Source organism: Musa acuminata, chromosome BXJ1-2, assembly GCF_036884655.1.
Source record: "Musa acuminata AAA Group cultivar baxijiao chromosome BXJ1-2, Cavendish_Baxijiao_AAA, whole genome shotgun sequence".
NCBI classification, from domain to species: Eukaryota; Viridiplantae; Streptophyta; class Magnoliopsida; order Zingiberales; family Musaceae; genus Musa; species Musa acuminata.
The window spans coordinates 11653222-11681060 of NC_088328.1; the positions used below are offsets into that span (position 1 = coordinate 11653222).

At 39.2% G+C, this 27839-nt stretch overlaps 2 protein-coding genes and 2 pseudogenes across 3 annotated transcripts; all 4 read left to right on the plus strand.

Annotated features, from left to right (window-relative positions):
- Nucleotides 1-16122: 16122 nt before the first annotated feature.
- On the plus strand, nucleotides 16123-17652 carry LOC135595464 (transcription factor bHLH52-like). Its single transcript, XM_065086401.1, has 3 exons — nucleotides 16123-16188; nucleotides 16530-17234; nucleotides 17310-17652. Exons 2-3 carry the CDS (start codon nucleotides 16548-16550, stop codon nucleotides 17514-17516), a joined length of 894 nt encoding a protein of 297 aa, XP_064942473.1. The 5' UTR covers nucleotides 16123-16188; nucleotides 16530-16547; the 3' UTR covers nucleotides 17517-17652.
- Nucleotides 17653-18056: 404 nt separating this feature from the next.
- On the plus strand, nucleotides 18057-18174 carry LOC135613836 (small nucleolar RNA Z103; annotated as a pseudogene).
- A 68-nt stretch (nucleotides 18175-18242) lies between these two features.
- On the plus strand, nucleotides 18243-18334 carry LOC135613840 (small nucleolar RNA Z103; annotated as a pseudogene).
- An 879-nt stretch (nucleotides 18335-19213) lies between these two features.
- Nucleotides 19214-27781, plus strand: LOC103974621 (uncharacterized protein At4g15970). 2 transcript variants are annotated; one of them, XM_018821879.2, is made up of 5 exons: nucleotides 19214-19499; nucleotides 21271-21636; nucleotides 21909-22390; nucleotides 22516-22635; nucleotides 27310-27781. In XM_018821879.2, the coding sequence occupies exons 1-4, from the start codon at nucleotides 19275-19277 to the stop codon at nucleotides 22535-22537; spliced, it is 1095 nt and encodes a 364-aa protein (XP_018677424.1). In that variant the 5' UTR covers nucleotides 19214-19274; the 3' UTR covers nucleotides 22538-22635; nucleotides 27310-27781. The 2 variants fall into 2 exon arrangements, with proteins under 2 accessions (XP_018677424.1, XP_064942463.1); XM_065086391.1 differs by lacking the exon at nucleotides 27310-27781 and adding an exon at nucleotides 25548-26974.
- Nucleotides 27782-27839: the final 58 nt, after the last annotated feature.

A 27839-nucleotide genomic window follows, 5' to 3' on the forward strand; every position in this document is an offset into this window, starting at 1 on the left:
ATTACTTAATGTTTTTCATGAGTTATTTTTTTTAAAAAAATTAGTTAGTAAAAAAAAATATCATGCTTCTTTTTCTAGTTATTTTGAAATAATAATTATTAAAATTTGAGCATGACAATTGCATGTTAACTCCTAGCACTAAGCATGAAAAGTTAGATTCACTTAAAAAGAAAAATGTATTACTACAATAAACAAAATAATTTTGATTGAAAATACCTTATGTTTAATGAAATCATGCTTGATGATGCATAATGATGTGAGATGTAATGAAAATGTTAAGAGTTTTGGTACCATGCTTAATGATTTAATTATGCATGAGGATTTGAAGTAATGATGATTTGTAATCTTATGCTTTGGAATTATGTGTTATAACTTTGATCTTGATGATTTTTGTGATAAATCTTATTTTTTAAGTTTAAATAATGATGAATGTTTTGATTTGGCATAAAAAAGATAAAGACATGCTTGCAGGAAATCAATCACAAAATTTGAAACTAAAAAAACTTGAGCTATTTTTAATCTTATAGGAATCTATCTATGTTGCTTTCATTAAATTATTTGAAAAGTGATTTTGATGATGATTTTAGATTTTTTTTCATATGATTTGTTTTAATAATAAGATAATATATGCAATCGAATCATTTATCATTGTTTATGACTTAGAAGTATTTTATATGAAATATTTTTCTTGATTCTCGTATGATTCATTCTTTTAAAAGAAGAGATTCATCCAAATGAATCATGATTATTTATTTGATTATAACTTGAAAGTTTTCTATGAATCAAATTTTTCCTTTCACTAAAGAAGAGATTTATCCAAATAAATCTTGATTCTTTCACTTGATGAATTGAGATTTATTATGAATCAATATTTTTCATAAATTATCCTCTTACGATTCTTGTTGGTATTCACAAAAAAAAGGGGGGGATGTATTCAAATTAACCATGATATAACACTGGACTTGTTGATATTTATAAGTTGAATTTTATTATGTATAATTTTCTTGTATTTATGATTTGTATATCTCATGATATGATTGAATCATTATTGTAAAAGAAGAAGGAAATTGTTAGCTTGCATATTGCAAAAGAGAACCAAAGAGTGCTAGCTTGAACGATAAACTTAAATATCTCAAATGCATAAACTCTTCTTATACATTTTTTGGATCAGGATCTTGATTTCTTATTTTCTATGACTTGAGTATTATTTTTAAATCAAGATCGTTTCCTATCATTCCTTCTACTTACAAAAGAAGAAATTTGTCAAATATGATATATCGTCTTTTGGTATTCATGACTTGATCTTTTATTTTTTATCATTGAAATATTGATATAAATCCATCCTTGTTATTTATCTTTGTCATGATTTGAAAATTAATGTAAAGGGAAAAGAATTACGACATTATATTCTTCCTTTCTATTTGACAATGACAAAGAAGAAACAAAACTTGCTAGCTTTCTCATCTCAAAAAAGAAATAAGAAGTGTCATCTTGCAAATCTCAAGAGAAGCAATATTTGCTAAATTACATATTTCAATAGGATGCAAAAATAGGCTATCTTGTACTTCTCAAAAGAGAAGAAAGAACTTATTAGCTTACATGTTCTAAAGTGATAAAAAATTTGCTAAATTGCTAAGCTTTCATATATCTAAAACTTGATAGTTGCACTTCTCCTTTTTATTGATGACAAAAGGGGAGAAGTCATGATGACAATCATACATGGGATGATGTACTTGGATATTTTGATTATGCATGAGTTTATGTTGCATGCAATGATATGATTAATTGTGCCTTTTAATATTCATGATTTATGCAATGTTGAAATACTTATAATTTTTTAAATTTAAAGATTCTATCAATACAACATATTGATGGGGGAGTTTAGTTTAAACTTTATTATCAATTGGTTATCATCGTCAAAAAGGAGGGAGATTATTGAATCTCAGATTTTGATGATAAAATCAATTGATGTATTGTCATATAATGTGTGTTAAGTGATGCAGGACTAGCTTTGATAGAAAAGGTAAATCGATTAAAGCAGGAGGAATCGGATGTTAGGCCGGAGCAAACATGTCAAAAGATTGGACATCAGGCTGGAGGATCGATTAACGTGTCAGCAGAAGGCTTTGTGCCGTGAATTCGAGCATCGGGCCAAAGGATCAAACATTGCGCCAAGGAGATCGAAAGTTACAAGAGTCAATATACCAATTGGACAATACACCGAAGGAGAAGACAATACGCCGAAGGATCGGATGAAGCACCAGATGAACCAATAACATGTCGGAGAACATAGGATTCGCTTGTAATCGATTATGTCTAGATCAAGTTAGTTTAGAGTCTAATTGAGTCAGTTTAGAATGTAATTAGGCTAACTCAATTAGGGGCCAACTAGGCCCAAAGTGGGATTGTTTTGGGCTAAGAAAAAGGCTCATTCAGTGACCCAAAAGTTGAGTCAAGCGGTGGCATTGTCGGTCTAGGCGGTGGCACCGCTAGTGGCTTAGTCTCTGAGACATAGTCTCGAAGACTATGTCAGGCGATAGTTGTTGGGAAATTTTGGGGGCGACATCACATGCGCAACGAAAGAACAAGAAAACAAAATCCCCGATTTCCAAAGAGATGTTCGTCGTCATGCGAAGATTGGTGCGCAAAATCCGCGAAATTGAAAAACTGCGTATATAGTAGATTATGTTACCTAGGGAGATCATACGTCCCTATTTCCTTGTAGATTTTTAGGAGAGGGTGAAGGAGGTCAAGCGTCCTCCTCTCTAGCGGTGATCCACACAGCAGGGCTACGATGACGCTCCTCAAAACTTCATGTCTGCTCTGAGGTGGAGAGGGGAAGGAGAATAGGAGAGGCAAGCAAAGGCTCTAGCCTTTGAGGCTCTGAATCCCTCATATTTATAGAGGTCCCCTGTCAAACCCTAATGGATCCTCCCATAGTGGGTATTGGATCTGTATCCAATAAGACAAGGGCTCCGTCGGATATCTCATATCCGAACCTCTACTCATCGCAATGCCTATCATATGTGTATGACCCTCTAGACCCAATATCGAGCTGGCCGCGAGTCATACCTGTCAGAACTCCTTCTAACTTAGTGAATTATTATCTCTGAAATAATTCACTCAACTCATCGACTACGGACGTACTAGGCCACTACGTCGTAGTCCCCAAACAATACAGGAGAATCCAATCCATTGGACCTGTCTATCCTCAATTACTGTGTACATATAGTCCCTCATCTATCTAATATCCCAGAGACCGTATATCGAGCATGGTGCTGTCAGACCCATACGGTTTCTACTCGAGTCTCGCTCTAATTGGATTCTCCTAGAGAACTCTTTCTCTCTCAACCCGAATGACCCTGGCTAGGGATTTGTCTGAGCAAGAACACATGAGATATTCTTCTCATGACGCCAAGAGTAGATGATCCTCTATCGATACTCAATAGCCCTCATAAGGTCGACTACCACTCCCAATGACCAGTTGTACTAGATCTGAGACAGCCAAACCTATAAGTCTGGTATCAAAGAGTGGAGCACTCATACAGGGCATCCTTGGTGTCTCGAGTCTAAGGACCAGATATACCACTAGGACTACGGAATCGCTGTCTAACAATAAGGCATCATAAACCATCCAACATTCCGTAAGCGGATCAATCAGTAAACTCATTCTCCAATGATATGGACGGGTATACAGTACACTAGTCTATCCGGTTATCACGATGTCCCTCTCGAGTAACCTATGACCGGGATTATTTAGGATATGTGTTTAAAGGTGAATCGATCTCATTTTCGTGATCTCATCACGATCCGATTCCCATTGCACAAATCCAAGGACATCACAATATATATATGCATATATGCAATAGTTATAAAGTGATATATGCCAAAATATAATAAGTAAAAAGATTCTGTATCAAGTCACACGTGCCATCACTCACGTGATTGGCTTGTTGGACACCTATGACTAGTAATAGTTGTTGAATCTCGTATTTTGATGATGAAACTACTTGATATATGTTTATGATTTAATCTGCGTTTTGAGTGACGCAGGGTGCTTCGATCAGGATGAGACAATTAAAGCAGGAACATCAAGTTGTGCCGGAGGAACATGTCAGAAGATTGGACGTCGGGCCGGTGGATCGGTCGACGTATCGACAGAAGGCTTCGGGCCGTGGACTCGGGCATCGGGCCAAGAAGAGCGGGTATTGTGCCAAGGATATCGGAGTTGCGGAGTCAACTGGCCGATTGGGCAATAGGCTGCAGGAAAGGACGATGCGCCAAAGAATCAGACGAAGCGTCGAGGGACCAATGACATGCCGGACAACTTGGTTAATTGCTTAGGATTAATTGTCTCGATCGAAGTTTTTGTTTTGAGTGTGCAGGATTAACTACGATGGAAGAAAGACAAGCAATAGGAGTTGCGCCGGAGTCAAGTTCATGATCACGTTGGGAGTTCGAGAGTTCGACGGAAGTTCGGACGGTCGTCGGAGGTTCTGCGAGAACAGATCCGAGAAGTCCAGAAGCTTGCCAAACGAAGCTCGTCGGAACTCATCAAGTGGATCGTCGCAAAGTCCAAGAGTTTGCCGGAAGTCCGCAGGAGCATCACCGAGGGTTCATCGGATGATCGACGGAAGTTCGCCGGAAACTCGCCGGAAGAAGCGATTGACGCACCGAAGCAAAGCTGCAGAAATTGTCTTAGATCTAATCGTAGTTAGCACGTTGATTAAGTTGGAAAATGGGAGGTGATCCCATTAGCTTAATCTTGGGGCAATTAGGCCCATGAAAAACTGAAATTGGGCCGAATGGAGCTAACCATTCGGACCCTGATTGCACTAGGAGGTGCAACCGCCTAGGCCAGGAGGTGGCACCGCCTGGGCTAAGCCTCCCAGCGAGACTGGGCAGTGCAACCTCCCCAGCCAGGAGGTGGCACCGCCTGAGCTCAGTCTTCGAGCTAGACTGGGCGGTGCAACCTCCCTGACAGAGAGGTGGCACCGCCTGAGCTTAGTCTTCGAGCAAGACTGGGCGGTGCAACCTCCCTGACAGAGAGGTGGCACCGCCTGAGCTCGGTCTTCGAGCCCCGGCAGAGAGGTGCAACCGCCTCAGTCAAGAGGTGGCACCGCCTGGGCTCAGTCTTCGAGCTCTGCCAGGCGGTGCAACCTCTCCAGTCAGGAGGTGCAACCGCCTGATCCCGGAATTCCGGGATTTGATCGTTTTGAGCTCCAAATTTGAATTGGGTTGGGGCCTATAAATACCCCACCCATTCAGCACTGAAAGCACAGAACACACACTCGAAATCCTGCTATCTTTCTGTGTTTCTTAGAGCTCAAAAGTGCTAGTTCTCCTCTTTCTATTCTTCAAGTTTGAGTTGTAAAGAGAGGAGAGAAAACTTCTGTAAGGGTTGTCTCCTAAGCCCGCCAAAAGTAGTGAATCTGTAAAAGGACAGTTGGCCTTCGCCTATTGAAGGAAGGCCTCTAGTTGACGTCGGTGACCTCGTCGGTGGAGGAAGCCAAAAGTGGAGTAGGTCAAGACTAACCGAACCACTCTAAATCTCTGGTTTGCGTTTATTTTGAGCACTTTATCATTATTGCAAACCTCCTACATAGCTACTGCTCTCTGCGCCTTTACGAACAAGTTTCTAAGTGCTGATCTTTCCGAATCTGCATTCAGATGTAAATCGGTGTTTTCATACATTACAGTTTACGATTACGTTTTGATTCTGCAAAACTGTCTTCTGCATTTTTACGAACGAAGTTTCTAAGTTCAGATTCCTGTAAAACTGTGTTTTAGATGTAAACTACTTTTAAACGTAAAACTATGTTTAGACGTAAAACTGCGTTTAGACGCAAACTGCGTTTAGACGTAAAACTACGTTTAGACGTAAAACTGCGTTTAGACGCAAACTGCGTTTAGACGTAAAACTACGTTTAGACGTAAAACTGTGTTTAGACGTAAAACTGCGTTTAGACGCAAACTGCACTACGCTTAGATGCAATCTGATCTTAGACGCCAATTGCGCTTAAACGCAAACTGCGCTTAGACGCAATCTGCATTTAGACGCAAACTGCGTAAACTGCGCTTAGACGCAAACTGTGTTTAGACATAAACTATACTTAATCATAAGTAATCTTAGAATCGGCTTTTGCATCAAAATAGTTTTTATCGAACGAACGCAGCTTTCGATTTTAATCGCTGAAAGATTTCCGCTGCACTAATTCACCCCCCCCCCCCCCTCTTAGTGCTCTCGATCCTAACAATTGGTATCAGAGCGGGGTATTTCTCATTTCGGATTTACACCCGAGAGAAATGGCTCTTCAAGAGGGCTTTTCGGTCTTTCGTCCACCGTTCTTTAACAGATTGGACTATACTTATTGGAAAACTCGAATGAGAGTTTTCTTGATTTCTCTAAATCTGGATTTATGGAATATCGTTGAAAACAGTTTTCAACTTCCCTCTAAACCGACGAACGAATGGTCGGATTTGGAGAAGAAGTATTTCTCTTTAAACGCAAAGGCTATGAATGCCTTATTTTGCGCTTTGGACAAAAATGAGTTCAATCGGATTTCTACGTGCGAAACAGCTTTTGACATTTGGCGAACACTTGAAATCACGCACGAGGGAACTAGTAGTGTCAAAGACTCGAAAGTTAACTTTTTATTGCATGATTTCGAGCTTTTTCGAATGCAACCAAGCGATACTATAGGCGACATGTACACCCGTTTCACGGATGTCGTCAATAGTTTAAGAGCTCTTGGAAAATGTTTTTCGGACTTTGAACTCGTAAACAAGATTTTGCGTTCTCTCTCTAAGAAGTGGGATTCAAAAGTAACTGCAATACAAGAAGCTAAAAACCTAAACAACTTACCACTTGAAGAACTAATTGGTTCATTGATGACATATGAAATGGTGCACAATGCACATGATGAACATGTTGAACACAATTACCTTCCAAAGAACAAGAAGGATTTGGAACTCTGGACAAATGAATGCCACTTGAGCGATGACTCAAGTGATGAGGACAATGATGAACAAAACAACCTTCCAAAGAACAGGAAGGATTTGGGACATAGAACATTTGAAGACCACTCGAGCATAAGCTCAAGTGATAGTGAACTTAAACTACAAATGAAACAAAAATTAAAAAGCAAAAAGAATCGAACTACTTGCTTTAAACGCAAGAAGAAGAACAAAAATTGGGATGAATCGAGCTCCTCCGAAGAAGAGAAAGTCAACAAAAGCAAGGCGGCAAACTACGCCTTAACAGCCTACAATGATGAGGTAATCGAAATCCCCCTAATTTATTTTGAAATTACTTGATGCTTTCATGATGTATTTTTCTCTTTTAGTTTAAAATTAATTTTCTTAAAAATTACATGTTAAAAAAATTATTATGATCATACTAAGTAATTTCGAAAATGATAATATTGCATATTTTATGATAAACAAATAAAATGATCTTGATTGAAAATATGAAATCATGGTTAAGAAGTAATAATGTGCATTACGTTGATTCCCATTGTTATTTCTCGATTTTGATTAAAGATCATGTTTGATTTGAAGAAATGCATAATGATGAAATTAAATATTTCGATTAACAATTTTATGCATGAGATTTTAAGCCGATGATAAGCATGTGTTATTCTCATGAGTATATTTGAAAAACTATGGCAAAAATGTGCTCGAATGCATGAACGTGTTAAGATTATTTTTCGGACATTCTTGATTCAATGTTCAAAACACTTAATTGCCATGATGATTTTACACTATAACATGTTGGGAATTATATGTTTTGGATACATAAATTTTTATGATCATGAGCATGTTTTATCTTCATAATTGAACTTGAAAATCTATAGCAAAATCTTATCCGAATGCATGAAAGTACTAATTTCATTTTCGGATTCACTTAACAATTGGTATCCTAACAATCGGATTTTCTCATACACTTTTGAAAAATATTTTTCTAAAATGGATTTGATGAAATGATTCCTGCTTATAAATTCCATCTTGAAATATGAATGATAGTGTCTTTGTTTGCAAAGATTTGTTTCACATACATATCTCCTATGATTCATGTGCAGAAAAAGAATTTATAAATCATAATACAATGAGATTTCTTATGCAAAAATAAAGTGCTTTTTTGCTAAAGAGAATAATTATTAAAATCATGATCTTGATAATTATAACATGAAGCTCTTTATAAATCAAGATCGTTCATTATGCTCCCTACATTTATCAAAAAGGAGTTCTTCAAATGAAATGCAACTTGTCTTTTGATTTCATGATATTTTGTTAATTTCGAAATTAATTTTAATGACTTGATTATGAGTTTCAAGTTGACGATTTGATTTGAATAAGTTATGTCTAAATCATAATCATGATCTTGCAAAATTGAAATCACAAATAATATCTTTTGGTATTCATGAATTGATACTCACAATATGAAAGTATTGGTATTCATGACTTGATTTTGATTGAAACATTACATGCTTAAATTAATCATTCTTCTATGTTTCAAAAATTCTTTAAATGCCTTATGTGATGACTGAAAATTAATTTGCTTTATGATAAATCACGAATCATGACTTGATCTATGATATTGAAATATTTTAATCATGATTCTTGGTTATATAATTCCTTTGCCCTATTAAAAGGATTTGTTGAATGGATCATGTCCTTTTTGAACTTTCTTGATATCATGACAAGATTTTGTAATATGGCCTGTATAATAATTAAAAATTTTTGGCCATTGATTTCTCCCTTCTTTTCGACAAAATCAAAGGGGAGAAAGCTTTTGCTAGTTAGAACATGCAAAGAAAAGAAATTGCAATCTTGCACATGAAGCAAGTGTTGAATTGCCATGATTGAACCTAAGAATCTTGCTATGCTTTTGTGCTTATATGTTGTGATGAAAATATAGCTTCATGTTATAAAAACTTGCATATATTTTAAAATAGCTAGAGCTACTTCTCCTTTTGTTGATGATAAAGGGGGAGAAATATATGAATTGATACTATAAGTGCCATATTTGAATTTTCATCATGTTAAGATATCAAGAACTTGTATCGTAATTCTACTTGATGATATCTTGCCATGTGATGAAATGCTACAATTTGTTGGTAAAATGATGCATGCAATACTTATGCTTTCTACGTAATGTATTGCATATGATATGAACCTTGATTAAAATTGCCTTGATTTGAATTCAAGATTTATCTCAATTATGGAATTTTGAAATAAGAATGATTACTCACCTTTGTCATGATTTAGAAATTGACAGAAAGGGTTTTCCCTTCTTTTTGACAATGACTAAGGAGGAGATAACTTGCTAGCACAATTCAAAAAAAAAAAAAAAAGGCAAAAATTACAAAAGAGAAGAAATTGCTATCTTAAACATCACCGATAATTGCTAGCTTGAAATGTCAAGAAAATGCAAAAACTTATTTATTTTCTTGCACATATAAAGAGAAGATGCAAATGTAACACTTGCCAAATTGTTTGCTTGCCTCATGTAAAACATTATCTCTTGCTAGTTTGGCATTTTGCTAGCTTGCACTTTGCAAAGAAAGCAAAAATGACACTTATCAAAAGAGAAGAAAGAGCTTGTTATCTTGAACATCACAAGCTTGCCAAACAAAAATTTGCAAAAGTGCTATCTTGCCTATCTCAAGAAGCAAAACTTGCATATCGTAAAAATTTGCTAGCTTACAACTTGCATATTTCAAGAAGCAAGAGTTGCCTTCTTGAACATCTCTAAATTGCTAGCTTGCAAATTCTAAAATGTTGCAACATTGCTAGCTTGCATAAAAGTGCTATCTTGTATGTTGTAAAACTTGCATATCTAAAACTTGATAGCTTGAATGTTCTAAGCATGATGTAACATTTGCTAAATTTTCTGGCTTCAAAACTGCATGATGATAAAACTTGATATTATGTTTTTCATGCAATGAGTTAAAACTTACATCACAAACACTTGATTGTGGTACTTCTCCTTTTTGTTGATGACAAAGGGGGAGAAGTATGTTGATGACATCACAGGTTATGCCTAAGTTTATGATGACATGTTGCTTGGATTTTTGAATCCAAGAGTTTCTATCAATATGGCATATTGATAGGGGGAGTTTGTTTAAACTCTGGGAGTTAAGGTTAACTCCGTTTATGATGACATATTGCTTAGATTTTTGAATCTAAGAGTTTCTATCAATAAGGCATATTGATAGGGGGAGTTTGTTTAAACTCCGGGAGTTAAGTTTAACTCCGTCATCAAGTAGTTGTCATCATCAAAAAGGGGGAGATTGTTGAATCTCGTATTTTGATGATGAAACTACTTGATATATGTTTATGATTTAATCTGCGTTTTGAGTGACACAGGGTGCTTCGATCAGGATGAGACAATTAAAGCAGGAACATCATGTTGTGCCGGAGGAACATGTCAGAAGATTGGACGTCGGGCCGGTGGATCGGTCGACGTATCGATAGAAGGCTTCGGGCCGTGAACTCGGGCATCGGGCCAAGAAGAGCGGGTATTGTGCCAAGGATATCGGAGTTACGGAGTCAACTGGCCGATTGGGCAATAGGCTGCAGGAAAGGACGATGCGCCGAAGAATCGGACGAAGCGTCGAGGGACCAATGACATGCCGGACAACTTGGTTAATTGCTTAGGATTAATTGTCTCGATCGAAGTTTTTGTTTTGAGTGTGCAGGATTAACTACGATGGAAGAAAGACAAGCAGCAGGAGTTGCGCCAGAGTCAAGTTCATGATCACGTTGGGAGTTCGACGGAAGTTCGGACGATCGTCGGAGGTTCTGCGAGAACAGATCCGAGAAGTCCAGAAGCTTGCCAAGCGAAGCTCGTCGGAACTCGCCAAGTGGATCGTCGCAAAGTCCAGGAGTTTGCCGGAAGTCCGCAGGAGCATCACCGAGGGTTCATTGGATGATCGACGGAAGTTCGCCGGAAACTCGCTGGAAGAAGCGATTGACGCACCGAAGCAAAGCTGCAGAAATTGTCTTAGATCTAATCGTAGTTAGCATATTGATTAAGTTGGAAAATGGGAGGTGATCACATTAGCTTAATCTTGGGGCAATTGGGCCCCTGAAAGACTGAAATTGGGCCGAATGGAGCTAACCATTCGGACCCTGATTGCACCAGGAGGTGCAACCGCCTAGGCCAGGAGGTGGCACCGCCTGGGCTAAGCCTCCCAGCGAGACTGGGCGGTGCAACCTCCCCAGCCAGGAGGTGGCACCGCCTGAGCTCAGTCTTCGAGCTAGACTAGGCGGTGCAACCTCCCTGACAGAGAGGTGGCACCGCCTGAGCTCAGTCTTCGAGCAAGACTGGGCGGTGCAACCTCCCTGACAGAGAGGTGGCACCGCCTGAGCTCGGTCTTCGAGCTCTGGCAGAGAGGTGCAACCTCCTCAGTCAAGAGGTGGCACCGCTTGGGCTCAATCTTCGAGCTCTGCCAGGCGGTGCAACCTCTCCAGTCAGGAGGTGCAACCGCCTGATCCCGGAATTCCGGGATTTGATCGTTTTGAGCTCCAAATTTGAATTGGGTTGGGGCCTATAAATACCCCACCCATTCAGCACTGAAAGCACATAACACACACTCGAAATCCTGCTATCTTTCTGTGTTTCTTAGAGCACAAAACTACTAGTTCTCCTCTTTCTATTCTTCAAGTTTGAGTTGTAAAGAGAGGAGAGAAAACTTCTGTAAGGGTTGTCTCCTAAGCCCGCCAAAAGGAGTGAATCTGTAAAAGGGCAGTTGGCCTTCGCCTATTGAAGGAAGGCCTCTAGTTGACGTCGGTGACCTCGTCGGTGGAGGAAGCCAAAAGTGGAGTAGGTCAAGACTGACCGAACCACTCTAAATCTCTGGTTTGCGTTTATTTTGAGCACTTTATCATTACTGCAAACCTCCTACATAGCTACTGCTCTCTGCGCCTTTACGAACAAGTTTCTGAGTGCTGATCTTTCCGAATCTGCATTCAGACGTAAATCAGTGTTTTCATACATTACAGTTTACGATTACGTTTTGATTCTGCAAAACTGTCTTCTGCGTTTTTACGAACGAAGTTTCTAAGTTCAGATTCCTGTAAAACTGTGTTTTAGACGTAAACTACTTTTAAACGTAAAACTACGTTTAGACGTAAAACTGCGTTTAGACGCAAACTGCGTTTAGACGTAAAACTACGTTTAGACGTAAAACTGCGTTTAGACGCAAACTGCGTTTAGACGTAAAACTACGTTTAGACGTAAAACTGTGTTTAGATGTAAAACTGCGTTTAGACGCAAACTGCACTACGCTTAGATGCAATCTGATCTTAGACGCCAACTGCGCTTAAACGCAAACTGCGCCAAACTGCGCTTGGACGCAATATGCATTTAGACGCAAACTGCATTTAGACGCAAACTGCGTAAACTACGCTTAGACGCAAACTGTGTTTAGACATAAACTGTACTTAATAATAAGTAATCTTAGAATCGGCTTTTGCATCAAAATAGTTTTTATCGAACGAACGCATCTTTTGATTTTAATCGCTGAAAGATTTCCGCTGCACTAATTCACCCCCCTTAGTGCTCTCGATCCTAACAATAGTATCGTCAGACTAGACGATGGTATCGCCTAATGTCAGGCGGTGGTACCGATGGTCTAGGCGATAGTACCACCCAAACATAGTCTCCCAAACTGTATCAGACAGTGGTACCGTTAGACTGGATAGTGGTATCGCCTAGTATTAGTGGTGCAAGCGGTGGTACCACCCAGTATAGGCGGTGGTACCGTTAGTACCCCAAAAAATGGGGATGAGACACTTTTTAGCTCAAAGTTTGAATCCACTTAGGGCCTATAAATAACCCTCTCGCTCAGATTACACAAAAATTGAGAGAAAAAAAGGAAAAAAAATACTGTTATAATCTTATGAAAACTCCTCTCAAGATCTAAGTGTTGGTGAAGTTTAAGAGAGGAGATAGTGGGGGTGTAAAGGTTCTCTTCTGAATCTGTCAAAAGGAGAATCGAGTTGTAAGGGTAGTTGGTCTTCGCCCATTGAAGGAAGATAATTAATGGATGCTAGTGGCCTCGATGGAAGAGGAATCGGGAGTAGATGTTTTGCATTTTTGTTTTACTTTTCTTTCCCTTACTACAAACTGCTTTCCTTCTTCATTACTTTTGTTGCACACTCTTATAAATATTTTTAAAGTTAAGTATTTCTGATATTGATTTTTATCGAAATGAAGTTTTTTTGAACTTACATTATTTTTATCGTAAGCACTAATTTATCCCCCCCCCCCCCTCTCTCCCCCTATCCTAACATGAATTAGTACTTTCGAAAAGATGAAATAATTCTAAAATTCATTCGATCGAACCCGTATCATAAATACGTTTAACTTAGAATGTGAGTAAAAGTAGTGAGTAACTAAATCAATAAGCAATAAGAATGAAAAGCACAAAAGAAATTCACACTAGATTTATAGTGGTTCAGTCGTTGCGACCTATGTCCACTCTTGATTCCTCCTTTGTCGAGGCTATTGACTCTTACTAACGATCTTTTTTTCAATGGGTGAAGATCAACCAACCTTATTATAACTCTTCAACTCTTTTCTCCTTTTCATAGGTTTAAGAGAGAACCTTTATAACCCTTTTTTACAAATAGTCCTTACAACTCCCTTAGAATGACTTAGAAGATTGAGGAGAAAAGAACTCAAAGACTTTCAATAGTGTTTGCACACTTAGAATCATAAGTTTTTCATATTCTTTTCTGCTATCTCAAGCAAGAATGAGTGGAGTATTTATAGGCCCCATATAGCTTAAAAAATAAAGCAAAAAAGTCTTATCCTTAGGTTTTTGGGTACTAGCGGTACTATCATTAGTGTTGGGTGGTACTATCGCTTGTAACACTGAGCAATAGCGATAACACCACTAGTTTGGGTTGTACTACTACTTGACAGCCTAGAAAACTATGTACTAGTGGTACTACCATTAGTTTAGGTGGTACCATCACTAATCTAGGTGGTACGACTGCCTGACTCTAACGGTGCCACCGTCGAGTCTTCCGAAAACATACACTTCGTGTTTTCTAGCTTATAAGCGGTTCTACGGCCTGGTCTAGCGATGTCATCACCTGACCCAACTGCAGGTCACTGAATGAGCCTTCTAATAGGCTCAATTCAACCGTGATTCAAGCTCAATGAGCCCCTAATCAAGTTGGTATAGTTATACCCAAAACCAACTCAATTAAAACCTAAACTATGATGATCAAGACACAAACAATTATAAATACGAATCTTATGTTGTTTGGCATGTCATGCTTTCCTACAACGTATTGCCTGATCCAATGATATGTTGACCTCTCACAACATCTGATTTTTGACGCAATATCCGATTCTTCTAGTCTAATACCCAATCTTTGACATAATCCACTCCGACCTAACGTTTGATTCTCCTACTTCAATCGATTTTCCTTTCCACGATCGAAGTTAGTCCTTCATCACTTTTCTCAAACATTGATTATATCATAAACTCATCAATTGATTTCATCATCAAAATCCAGGATTGAATAATCATAATATATTAATCAAACAATATAAAGTGAGAAAATATCATAATAGTTATAATAACAAAAAAAACTATGCAGTGTCTCTCATGTGTCATCACTCACCTGATTGACTTATAGGGCACTTGTAACTAACAATTAAAATCTTAACAATTAGTCTTAAAACAAGATTCTCTAAGTTGGATTAATATCCAACAAAGATCTAATAGCATTTTTAGACAATAAAGATGATTACTTCTTCATTTGTCCTCCTATGTTTAATGGGATAGAAAACTAGAATGAATTTTTTTTACTTTCTATATATTTTGAATTATAGAATATTGTCGAGGTTGATTTTCATAAAAGTCTTTTAAACCGATAGATGAATGAAACCAATTTTTTTTAAAAAAATATTAAATCTATAAATAATTTTTTTTGTGCTACTGCATAATATATGGTACATAATTAAAGTCATTTACAAAGTATAAATAAAATAAAAAAATTAAAATTAATCTTTTGATTTATAATTATGAACTAGCTATACATATCCTATGCTACAACATATCCAATCAATCACCACATCAGTTGAACGAAAACAACCAAACGTTATACACATATCAATGCGTACTCGATATTACCTTGTATACCCGGTCATTCTTTCACATCAGTTGAGACCCTCTCACCTCATTAATGTGAGCGTATGTATCCCTTTCATCTTATTAAATGTGAGCCTATGTTTGGTAACATTAACACTCAACCGTTCAGCAAATGCCTTTAATAATGGCTATTGGTAATTCTGCATAATTATCCCTAGATTAATTTCCATTTTAACTTTAGTTGTATTGAGCTTCCTATAAAAAAAGCAAAGCCTCATATGTGCTCCTCTCAAAATCCCCCTACTAACTTAAATATTGGAAAGTCTTTTGCTTTATATAACCCGACGTATAGTCTTTGTTGGATTTATTGTCGAACCTATTCATCTTTAGATATCAAATTTATAATATATTTTTTTCTTATAATATTGGACTCGATTACAAACCCAACCTCACTTGCAGACCCAACCTCTCCTTGAAGTTTAGAATGTCATTGAACCGTTGATTGAGTATGATTCTTCAAGTAGAGTTGAAGTTATTATTGAAGTTGAAGTTTCAGGATCATCAGGAACATGTGCACCGAACATGAATATAATCTTGGAACTGTCCTAAACTTCTCGTATGATAGCATATTAAAAGAAGTTAATTGCATGCCCAATGAATGGTATGATGTTACCACAGATAGTTCTTTAGGTTGTAAAAAAAAAGATTTAAAATTGAATAAAGCTGATCTATTTTCATTATTCGCACAATTTTGCCTCATTTATCTTGTGAGCTTCTCAGTTCGCGACGATGGGAATCACAAAAGCGTGCAATTCGGGAGTTACCGTGAGAATCCACCGTTGGAAGGTAAGAAGAGAGTTAGATGACTGCGTCAGAGACTAAGATAAGCGAGAGAACTGGGCGAGCGAGATGCCGAGAATGGAGGGATCAGTTATAGTAACGTGAGAGTAAGGGGATAAACCGCCAGCATCGAAGGAAGTCTCCCCCTCTCTGCTTAATAGTTGGTAGTAGATCCTCTCTAAGATCTCTCTTCTGGTGAGTCGCCTTTGACGACGCAGCATCCAACCCACAAGTAAATCCTTAAGCTGTCTGTGTCTTTTGTCTTCTCGTCTTCCTGTCTTTTCAACTCAGTGTGTTTTACTGAACTTTACATTAAATGCTCCTACTCTCTAGTTTTCGGATACATCATAAGTTTATTAGTAGTTGAAGACGATCAATAGAATTCCCATGGCCACCGTTCTAATCATGCATGCACTTGCCATGCAGTGGTTCTCTTATATATCTCGATATTTGAAGATCTTTTTTGTTGCTTTATAATCTTTAGAGCATGTCAGCAGCAATCTTCGTACATCTCACACACCTATTTTTCGTTGTTAGCTTAGTAGGAGGTCTGACAACAGTGTTGCACTGCAGACAACGATCTGCTAGGCCATGGCGCTGAGCTTGGACGGCAGCTGGGAAGCAGCAGAACATCTGATCCCCGACGTAGGCCTCTTCCATGAAAGCCAATCCGAAGTAGCCGATGCGCTCCTCGGTTTCTTCTCCGACCCTGTCGAGGCTTGTCGCCTTCCCATCGACTCCCTCTTCGATCGACCGGGCGATGCCTACGACGACACAGGCCCCACCCTGCTCCACTCACTCGTTCCACACCCCTGTTTCTCTGCACCCTCCGTGGTGTCCCTCCCTCCCGAACTTTACGCACCAAGCGACGAATTCGATCTCTACCGCCGTCCGAAGCGGCCCAGGAGCTGCAACGATCTGTGTCGCCCGTGGGAACTCATGCCCGAGGCCAACTCCTGCAATGTGGCCATGCCTGCACCAGCCGTGACTGGCTGCCAGGTACCTGAGCTCTCGACGGAGTTCATGGCCCCTCCTCTACCAGCAGTCGTGACACCGGCATGCGACGGAGAGAGGAAGGCGGGTGGCGGGTTCTTGTCTGCGCAGAGCGTGGCAGCGAGGGCGCGGAGGAAGAGGATCAGTGAGAAGACTCAGGAGCTCGGAAGGTTGATCCCTGGCGGCAACAAGATGAACACAGCTGAAATGTTTCAGGCTGCCTACAAGTATGTCAAGTTCTTGCAGGCACAGGTTGGGATTCTCGAGCTCATGGCCTCAATTAAGGTACAAAAGACTCGTTCTCAGTACATCCAATCTCAAAGCTTTGCCAGCGATGGATTCATTGGCCTTCATATGCAGGGCTGGAATGCGCCACAGCAGGTGGAGCAAAAGCTTCGACTTCTTCTTGCATCTACCGTCGTCCAAGAGAAGCTGTCAGGCGAAGGGCGATGCCTCGTCCCGGAGCAGGCGATCGAATCCATGTCCACGGGCCGGGACATCGAATCCGACATGCTCATCTCCAAGGATCTCGATCGCTTCATCGAATCAGTGGGACGATCCAATTAGTTCTCCACAACTGACAGTGGTGACGTCTTGTTTCTCTCATCTTACCCAACTTGTAACCTTTAACTTGCACTTTGTCGTGTATGAAGAAATGGATTGAAAGATTTCTTCACTCTCATGGCGGCCCAACAAATGTATTCTGATGGCTATTTACCTTTGGTTGGGCTTTTATAAATCCCGTGACGTGGCAACAGCTCAATCGTCGATTAACTTCTTGATGCATATTAGGGTTCATCCATGTCGTCCCTCCATATAAATATCTCCCCCTTTGCCGGCTCCTGCCCTCGTCGAAGCTTTTACTTGGGGTTTCCGTTTCTCTGTGCGTCGGAAAAATGATTACCGGCGGTTCTCTGCGATGACCGCCGTGTACGAGTCGACGCCACATGCAGGCAACCCTTCCGCCATCTGCTCCGCTTTCGCGAGTTGGCCCTGATTTCGGTCGGATCGCAGATGCCGGGTTTTCTATCTGGTTTCTCTTTGTTGACTAGTTCTTTCTCTCTCTTTTTCGTTCTCAATTTGAAGAAGATTGGCGGAGGTGTTTGTGGGGACGTGATGATCCTTTTCCCCACATGATCGACGATGAATTCACCGCGTCTCCTTTCTTCTTGTTCTCCCCTAATTCGTGGAGAGCTAAGAATTCAAGCCAGCAGTTCTGATCCCCGATTCCTCCATCATTTTCATCTTCTTTTGTTCTGTATATTGCGTGGATTGTGTGAACAGTAATGATGCGGTGATGGGTCTTTCCTCCGGATGATTGAATATGAACTTACTGTGCGCCATTCTTTCCTCGAAGGAGGAGATAAGCCAGGACTCTGATCTCCATCACCTCGACGCAATTCCAAAGCATCAGTCCATTAGCTACGTCGAACAACCACGGATTTAGCTGATTTGCCCAGAGCATGGTTGCTCTCGAATCAGAACAACTCTCTCAAATATCTGTACAAAGGACTAGTTGGTGAGCGAGAGCGCGGGAAAATTGTTGTCGTTCTACCAAGGATTACAGATTTACTGGTTAACTTCGTTGTTCCAATCCGAAATTAATATGAAATGTTTCAGAATCATATAATCTTTATCATGATAAAGAAAGTAAACCGAGAAATTTCATCTAATCTCATCTTAAACCTGACTTATTGGTTTAGGCATCGCAACCTGTCTCAAATTCTATTTAGCTAATTGTATCTTTTGTAAATTTTGTTAATGAAATATTTTAATGTAAGAATAGGGTAAATTTTAATCACCTATGATTGGCAATTCCATTATGGTCCTTACCAACTTTTATGTATACCGATTCAATTTTGGGTGCTTTATTATATATATATATATATTTATATTAATATATATGTGTTTTCGAGCGATGCGAGGGGCTAAAATCCCAATCATGTATGATTAGGTCACGAAGGGAATGATAGTGTGAGATCGTCCTCAGCTTGTAAAGGTACTTAATTTCAATGACCGCAAACTGCAGTTTTACTATCCTGATGCAGTGTAGCTACTTAGCAAATTGGGGTAAGTTAGATGAGCACGTGGCAGACTCAAGAACATGTACGTTGTTTCGTCTCACCGACGTCGCCAGTGTCTCGCAGGGCCCGTCCCACTTTGTGGGCTCCACGAGTCGACCACGTAGACGAGATGCCGACAGCTCTGAATCGACCCGTTTCGATTCCTCTCAGTTCCGAAAGCGGACCCAAGTATTCACGCCTCCCTCTCTCTCTCTCTCTCTCTCTCTCTCTCTTCGGCATTCCCAACAGGTTAAACCAGCACATGAGGAAGCCGCAGGGGGCGAGGGTTCGCCTCTCGCCGCGGGCCCTGATGCGACCCCCTAGCCCCAGATCCACCATCCCGGGTCGCTGTCTTTCCTCTCTTCTCCTCGTTGCCGCGGTCACCTTGCCCTGCGCCGTGCTCTACCGCGCCGCCGCGCCCACCTCGTCCCCATCGTGGCGGCCCGGCCCTGCGATCCCCGATACCTCTCCCATCGCCACTCAATTGGTGAGCTATTCTCCTCCTCCTCCTCCTCCTCCTCCTCCTCCTCCTCATCATCATCATCATCATCATTGAGGATCTTCCAGTGAGCACGCTCGAAAGCGAGCGACGGTTTCAAGAATGCGATCGTTTCACCGTCTTAGAAACTCGTGATTGATTATCCGTTGCTCTTTCTCCTCCTTCCCCCCTTGGTCCCATGGGGCAGCTCGGTGCATTTTCGACGTTTCTCCACGGAGTGACGCTAATGCCCTCGGATTTTATTTCTGTTTAGCTCGAGTTGTTTTTTATGGTGGCGAATTAGGACGAATAATTATTAAATTAGACGATAGCGTTTGCATTCTATTCTGGTTTTTACATGTATCCTTGCAGAGTTTAGAGTTATTTTACTTGTATTTGCAGATTTTTACGTAGCATAAAATCGCTCTAATTATTAAGATTCTCCACATATATCCTTCTATTGGCATCCATCCAAATAAACTCAGTTTAACCAAAAGGTAATGAGTATACCAGTTCTTAGTTTCAGTTTAAAAACATAAAGTTATAAAATAAACATAATATTCTTATCATCATAAGTTTTTAAGGAGTACTTATATCAATTTGAGTTTTAAGCTAATAGAGATTAATTACAAAGTTATACCTACAAATTTTTAGAATTGACAAGCACATATATTCTAGACTCAAGTTAAAAGGGATAAATATGATTGTGCTTTTGTTTTATAACGAGTTTCAACTCGTCTTTCGGTTCATCTGCTTTAGCTGGAGTTGGACCTAACTGGTTCTGTTCACCTTGCTGGTTTCTGGCCTAGGCTGTTTTATTTGTTGTTGCTAGAATGATTGAATCATTCTCTCCATCTCTTCCTCCCTCCCCCCTTCCTCTCATGATAAAAGTTAAAAATTGAACTGCTCTTGACGTTGCAATTAGAGAAGAAGAAAACATTGCTGCGGTTGCACTGTATTGTAAAAGATCTTATGATGAAATTGCCTATGAATAGTCTGAGGTGTTTACCTCCAGGATCAGGAGTATAATTTATGTGGTAAAGTTCCATGAAGATGGGGATACACCATGTTCGTCTTGTATGTAAGTGTCTCGAAGCCAAGCCTTCTCGCTCGATGTATCTACTATCGAATATGAATCACATCTCACCATATATATGTTACTAGAATTACAAGGTACCCAATTCTGTTTAGTCATGACACTTTCTTTTTCCACCATTATATACTTTTTTGTGCAATTAATCCGTAGCAATTTATTCCATAGTTGCTGCAGCCGTTATGTAAAAAAATTGTTCTTGGCATAGTTAGGTGCTCATAGCTTGTTAAACTCTGAATTCTAAATTGCATATGCATACTAGATATCAAACTATGCACCTTTAAAGAACCCAAATGTGTAATTAATGGGATCAATTACAACTATTTTTTCAGCATTATCAGCATTGTAATGAAAAGATCTGCCAGTCATGCCAGCCTCCGCTATTACTTTCTTATGGTGCTTTTCAAGTGCTAGTAATTTCTTACTGCTCAACTATGCTAACTCTTAAGTCTTAATGCATTCCAAAATGCATGATACATGAACATTTTTCCATGCTATTTATTGAAAATTGTTGTCTTTGACATTTAGACTGATTCTTTCTGCTACAACCACAATACTTCATGCAGGAACCATTTATTAGGAGTTTGCTTATTAGAACAATACATTGTATTTGAAATTTTCCAACATTTTCTTGATACTTTATATTGTTTTACTTGACCTCTAACAAGATTTTGGAGAATTTTGCAGGAAAGTGAGGATGTTCGGCTTGAGAAGGTTCTGGAGGAAGCAGCAATGGAAAACAAAACAGTAATATTGACCACATTGAATGCAGCATGGGCAACTCCTGGATCCATTATAGATTTATTCATTGAAAGCTTCCAAATTGGTGATGGAACACGCAAACTTCTCGACCATTTGGTTATCATTGCATTGGACAAGCAAGCATACATGCGGTGCTTGTCTATACATGCCCACTGTTTTCCACTTATTACTGAGGGAGCAGATTTCTCTGATGAGAAGCTGTTCATGTCTGCTGGATATCTGTCGATGATGTGGACAAGGATAGAGTTTTTGCGTCTAGTTCTTGAAAAGGGTTACAACTTCATTTTCTCGGTAAAGTATTCTCTTTTCTTATGAATGAACATGTAAAAGAGATCTGTAAATCCATTGTTTGATGTTCTTTTACCAAACATTAATATGAAGCTTATGCTCATCATTCATGCATGAGAGATCTACATTCTTGGTGTGGACAAAATGGTGCTTCACTTTCTTTCATACCATCTTTTTTGTAATTTGGTATTTAATCAAAAGCAAAGCGATGCAGATATGGATCTATCTTCATTAGGAAAGAACTTTCTGAATATCTGTTGTTGGTTTAATTGCAGGATGTAGATATCTTGTGGTTCCGGAATCCTTTACCACAATTCTATCCAGAGGTCGATTTTCAGATAGCTTGTGATCACTTCATGGGTGATGCCTTTGATTTAGAAAACATTCCTAATGGTGGATTCAACTATGTTAAGTCTAACAATCGGACCATAGAATTCTACAAGTTTTGGCATGCATCAAGGGAGAAATTTCCAGGACATCATGACCAGGATGTATTTAACTTTATTAAGCATGATCCATATCTCTTGGAAATGGGAATAAGAGTTAGATTCCTGAGCACTGCTTATTTTGGTGGTCTTTGTGAGCCCAGCAGAGATTTTAGTAAGGTTTGTACAATGCACGCAAATTGCTGTATTGGCTTAAGTAGAAAGATTCATGATTTAAGAGTTATGCTTGATGACTGGAGGACATACATGTCTCTTCCATGGAAGGTAAAAAGATCTAGGGCATTCTCATGGAGGGTACCACAGAATTGCAGGTGAAATATTTAAAAGCATGCATTAAAAGATGATTCCCTAGCTTAAGCTATATTGTTGGTTTTGACTTCAGACTTTTGTAACTTAAGATTCTTGTCTAACATGATAATCTCATCCTTCTGTTCAGTCTTGCTCCTCTAGGCTCATGATGATTGGTGGATACATGCCTTGTGGAAGATTAATGGATTCTTTTACAAATTTAGTTTGCATGTACTTCATGATGTTCCAAAAGATCATCTTTGTACAGGTTGGTATGAAATGGAAAATTTCTTTTCATTTACCCAATCATTTATTCCAGTGTATCTTATGAAAATTCATGCATTATGGTAATGATCATTGGTGAAACTGATAATTTGATGTTTGATACTGGTAACTTTATATTACAGGTATGCCTGTATATGATCAGGTAGTGCTAGTAGGTTTTGTGCATTAAATTTTATTTCCCTGCAGATAGGTCACTGTTAATAAATTCTCTTATATCATTTGTTTTAAATGGACTTATTCTCTTCGATGATGTATTGTTAGTTGGTACATCATTAAGTGTTTGAAGTCATTTGAAAAACCTAGGCTTTCCAAAGTTCTCAGATTCTGAATCACTTGCATTGCCATTACTGTCCGATGAAGTAGAATTTACTGCTGATAGATCACTAATACAAATCTCAAGCATTATCGGTCACTAATTAATGGATATATGATGAGAATGAATTTTAAATTAATTATACATGTGTAATTCAGATTCTAGTTGAACAATGTGGGTGTTGATTTAGAATCAAGGTCCTTTTTCATGTTCGTCATGGGATGGAGTGGTGTGGGTGAAGATGGGATCTAAGCTGAAACGTTGCATAACTGTGTTGGTGATGTGACGTGCCCCGCAAGAGCCTCCCATGCTCAAGTTAGTTTCTTGTTTGGAGGATTCGGTCAAGTGTCAAATATATAGGAATGTAATAGTGCTACAACAAATCAGATGCCTTATGGCATCCTAGGGGGCCCTTTAAGAGTGTGGTATATGACCATTGGATTCGAGATCGTAGTTAGTGTTAGGGATGGTTACATAGCCAACTTCATAGGCTGAGTCAGCCTCCTTGTTGGATGCGATGTTGATCGAATGGGGTTGAGGTGTTGGCCAAGTAAAGATGAAGCATCAGAGAAATGACATGTTAGCCGAGTGTTCTTCAGATGTAAGGTGTCGACAGTTGTCTACTTGGCCATATCATCTATCCCCATCCTGTTTTGACATGTGGAGCCAGGTCGAGACATAATGTTAGTTCTGATGGACTGTGGATCATATAGAGTTTCTGGTGACGGATTTAGTTGTATTATCGCTGATGGGATGCTTCCTAGCTGATTTGGTCGCACTATCATCATAACATAGTGCTTCATGGTTGATTCGACTGTTGTCATTGTGACACAGCACTTCACAGTCAAATTGGTGCTCTATCATCACAGCATAGTTCTTCACGGTCAATTTGGCTCCCTGTCATTGTAGAGTAGCGCATAATGGCTGATTCGGTCACACTGTCATCGTAGCATAGCGCTTCATGGTTGGTTCAATCGCATTGTCATCATAGCATAGCACTTTATGGTATATCAGCACTCTTTTCTTCAATAGATCTGGGTGTCGAAAATCATTTAGTTTAGGTGGTTCGATGCCACTTTTATGCAGAATCACCTAAACTAGGTTGGCACTCTCTTCTTCGGCTTTCATGCAGCACACACTATGTGCCTTTGTTGCTTTGGATTCCTGGATACATGATAGACATGTCTAAGTGTCATACATGCTCATGTGAACCATCGTTGTCACCTTGATTACCCTCTGGCATGTTGCTTCGGTTGTTGTGCATAATATGATCTGATATGATCCTTGATAATCTGCAATGAATGATTACTTGTCAATCTGATACCTGACCCAGTGGGTGAGTCCCATGTTACTGTCAGTCGAATCGTCTAGGATTTGTAGGGATCACAATCTGTATGATCAATCTTCTCCGACCAACAGCGTGCTACCATGTTGCTTGTCTACGTGGACCATCGGGCAAACAAACGGGCTGGCGATGGAATGCAAGGGTAACCCAAACCCTATAAATAAAGACCCCTTTCATTTGGTCTCCTCACACTTTCATTGCATTCGAACCATTTTGAACAACTCAAGCTAAGAACACTTTAGAGGATTCAAAACCAATCTTCTGAAGGTTTGAATGTCTTCCTCCTCTTCCTCATCATCCAGTTGGGACTTGGACGAGTTGTCGATCCTAAAACAAATTGGAAAATTGAACCGAACCAGAATCAAACTTGAACCGAATTGGTCCAAAACTAGTTCAATCAGAATTGGTTCACCAATGGTTTGGTTTTGAAAGCAATAAACAATTCTGGTTTGGGGGTACACTTCTTTGGTTCGGTTAACAAGTTCGAATCAAACTGAACCGATTTTAATTTAAAAGATATTAGTACGATTGAGTTTATTATCATAAGCCCTTAACCAGTCCAAATTGATTAATCAAACTGACCCAAAGGCCCAATTTTACAAATAACGTGGGCTCAATTTCATAAATCTTGTCATGTCGATCCAATTGGATCAAGATTTTGGTTCTGTTCAACTGAATTGAACCGGTTCATTTGAAAAATATATATTTTTTAAATTACTTAAAATTTCAAACTGATTAACTAAACTGGATTAATCGGTTTTGAATTGGTTCAATTAGGTAGGTCCAGATCGGTTTCGGTTCAAACTACCTTATTTTAACTGAATCAAACCAAAAAAACAGTTCAATTCATCTCAGCCCTTAACAGTTTGATTCAAACCGGTTTGAACACCCCTAGTCGGTCCCATCACCACCTTTGTTGTTGGCTGGGAAGTTTTCCTCCTTCGAAGGGGTCGAAGTTGATACTAAAAGGGAGGTTGCCCTTTCGGAGGCAAATCCTTCGAGCAGTGGAGTCCCATAGTCCTCAACCAGATCCTAACTTTGATTTGTGCATTAGCGTTTTCAACTTAGGGCACATTGGGGAAGTCCTCCACATTTTGGCTTGGAAGTAAGGATGGAGTTTTCTGGCTGCCAAGATTAAAGCATATGCCTACTTTTAAAGTTGGGATAGTAGTGTTCAATGTCTTTCAATATGTGGCTTCTGTAATAAATTGACTTCTGGATTTTGCTCTCTTTGTAGATTAGCATGGAGCTAGCTGCCAGGGGCATCACTGATAGATAAACATGTAACTCTTCAACAGGTTGTGGGCTTGAAAGTTATTGAAGTGAGCTAAGATACTCCTTCAACTGCTCGAAATCCATTTGGCACTATTCAATCCATTGAATTTCTTTCGATCGCTTTAAGGTTTAAAAGACAGAAAGACACCTACCAGGTCTGGAAGAAAGGAGGAACCATCTTAAAGCAGTGATTCAACCAGTCAATTACTAAACTTCCTTGAATGATATCGAAGGCTTCTCGTCTATATGGCCTTGACCTTCTACATATTGGCATCAATTCCCCCTCGATGGATCATGAATTCAAGGAACCTCCCAAAGCCAACACCAAAGTCATGCTTGGATGATTTCAGCCACATTAAGTTTGTTTTATTATTGTTGAATGTCTCTTTTAAATCACCCAAATGGGTGTTGGCTACTCGGCTTTTCAAACATCCACATAAGTGTTCATGTTGCTACCTATCTAGTGTTTAAACATCTTGTTATCATTCTTTGATAGTGAGACCAGCATTTTTTAACCCGAAGGACATAACCTTGTAGCAATACAAGCCCCTATTGGTGATGAATGAGGTGTGCTTTTCATCTTCTAAAGCCATCTTGATTTGGTTATACCTTGGTAATGCACCCATAAAGGTTAATCATTCATGTCCAGAACTGGAGTCGACCAACATGTCAATTTGAGGCAAAGGGAAGTTGTCATTTGAACAAGTTTTGTTAGATCAAGTGTAATCAATACATTTATCATTTTTCATTACTATTCTTTACAAGAACTATATTTACAAGCCATTCAGGATAAGACCTCACAAGTAAAGTCAGCGTCTTACAATCAATCTATCTACTTCTACAATTGTTGACTGATGATCTGGGGCAAATCTCCTTGGCTTCTATTGGATAGGTCGATGTTAAGCTGATTGTGTGCCACAGCACGGTCAATGCTCGACATGCCACTCGTGCCCAAGCGAAGACTGCGAAGTTGTGGCATAGGAAGTTGACCCAAGTGAAGATTTCCAAGTTGACCAGCTTGTTCCTTCTTTCTACTGGCATAGCAATGCCAACCTTGACTAGTCAGTCTGGTTGATTTGGATCCAGTGACACTTGCGAGTGGCTCCCCAACTTCTGGATGAGTTGGTTGAGGAGTCGGATCTCTTGGGTCCATCTGTTGGACTGATAGTATTGCTTTCTTGGGAGAGTGACTCAAGTTAGGTTGGGCTGCCTTGGTTGGGAACTTCAGCAACATTGTTCTAGATTTACAAATTTTCTATATCTCTTTTTTTTGGCTTTCTTGGTCTTCTGTTATACAGTAAAATTTCATTTCAGTTTATTGGTATCTTTGTCTTGTACTTTCTGTAAGAGGTTAGATGTGATATCTAAATTGGATTACAGTTAGATGGAGTTTTAGCATTAATGTGTGTGACTATCATGAGTGTTCATCTGTTTCTTGTTGTTCAGATATGTGTGTATATATACTTTAGAAGTCAAGGAATTATCAAAATTTGGAAAACGGAAGATAAACAAAAAAGAGTAAATTTACTAGGAATGTGATATCAATGAATATGTTCTTTGCTTTTGATTAAAATCACTAATTGCTCTCAGACATTGGATGCTGATTGAGGATAATCGTAATAGCATGTACTGTATTATATATTTTGGAAGGAATGCTGTCTCTGATTATGTTTCTAAAAATTAGATTCCTGTGATTAATATTCTTTGATTCTCTATTGTTGCAGATCTATCGAAAGGATGTGAATCTTGTTTCTGACCAATACAAACCCGCGTCTCAGTACTTTGTTCTAAAGCAATACTCATGTAATGTCTCAGAACAGCAACCTAGTTCTGGATGTTCCTTGTCTTGGCAACTGAAGGCAAAAATTCTGACCTGCCCTAATCAAAATTCTCAACAACAAAGATGATTTTTTCCATATACATCTGGTTTGTTTTTGGACTAAGAGCATGTTACAGCTTATGCATTAAGACCACCAGATAGGCTTCTTGTTGTAGAACAATGCCTAATGGAAATAGTCCTTTCTGCCCTGTCATTTTCCAAATTTGTACACACATCATTCAAGACGGTGCATATTTTGTTTCCTAGCAATATGATACCATACTACACCAGAAGGCATGATAAGATGAACTATACATTTCTTTTTACCATCCTATATTACTCATCTCATTAAAGTATGACCAGAAAAGTTAGTGAAATGACTTGAAATTTTTGAGTTTGATACTAAAGTTTTCCTCCATGAGGTCCTTTGGAATG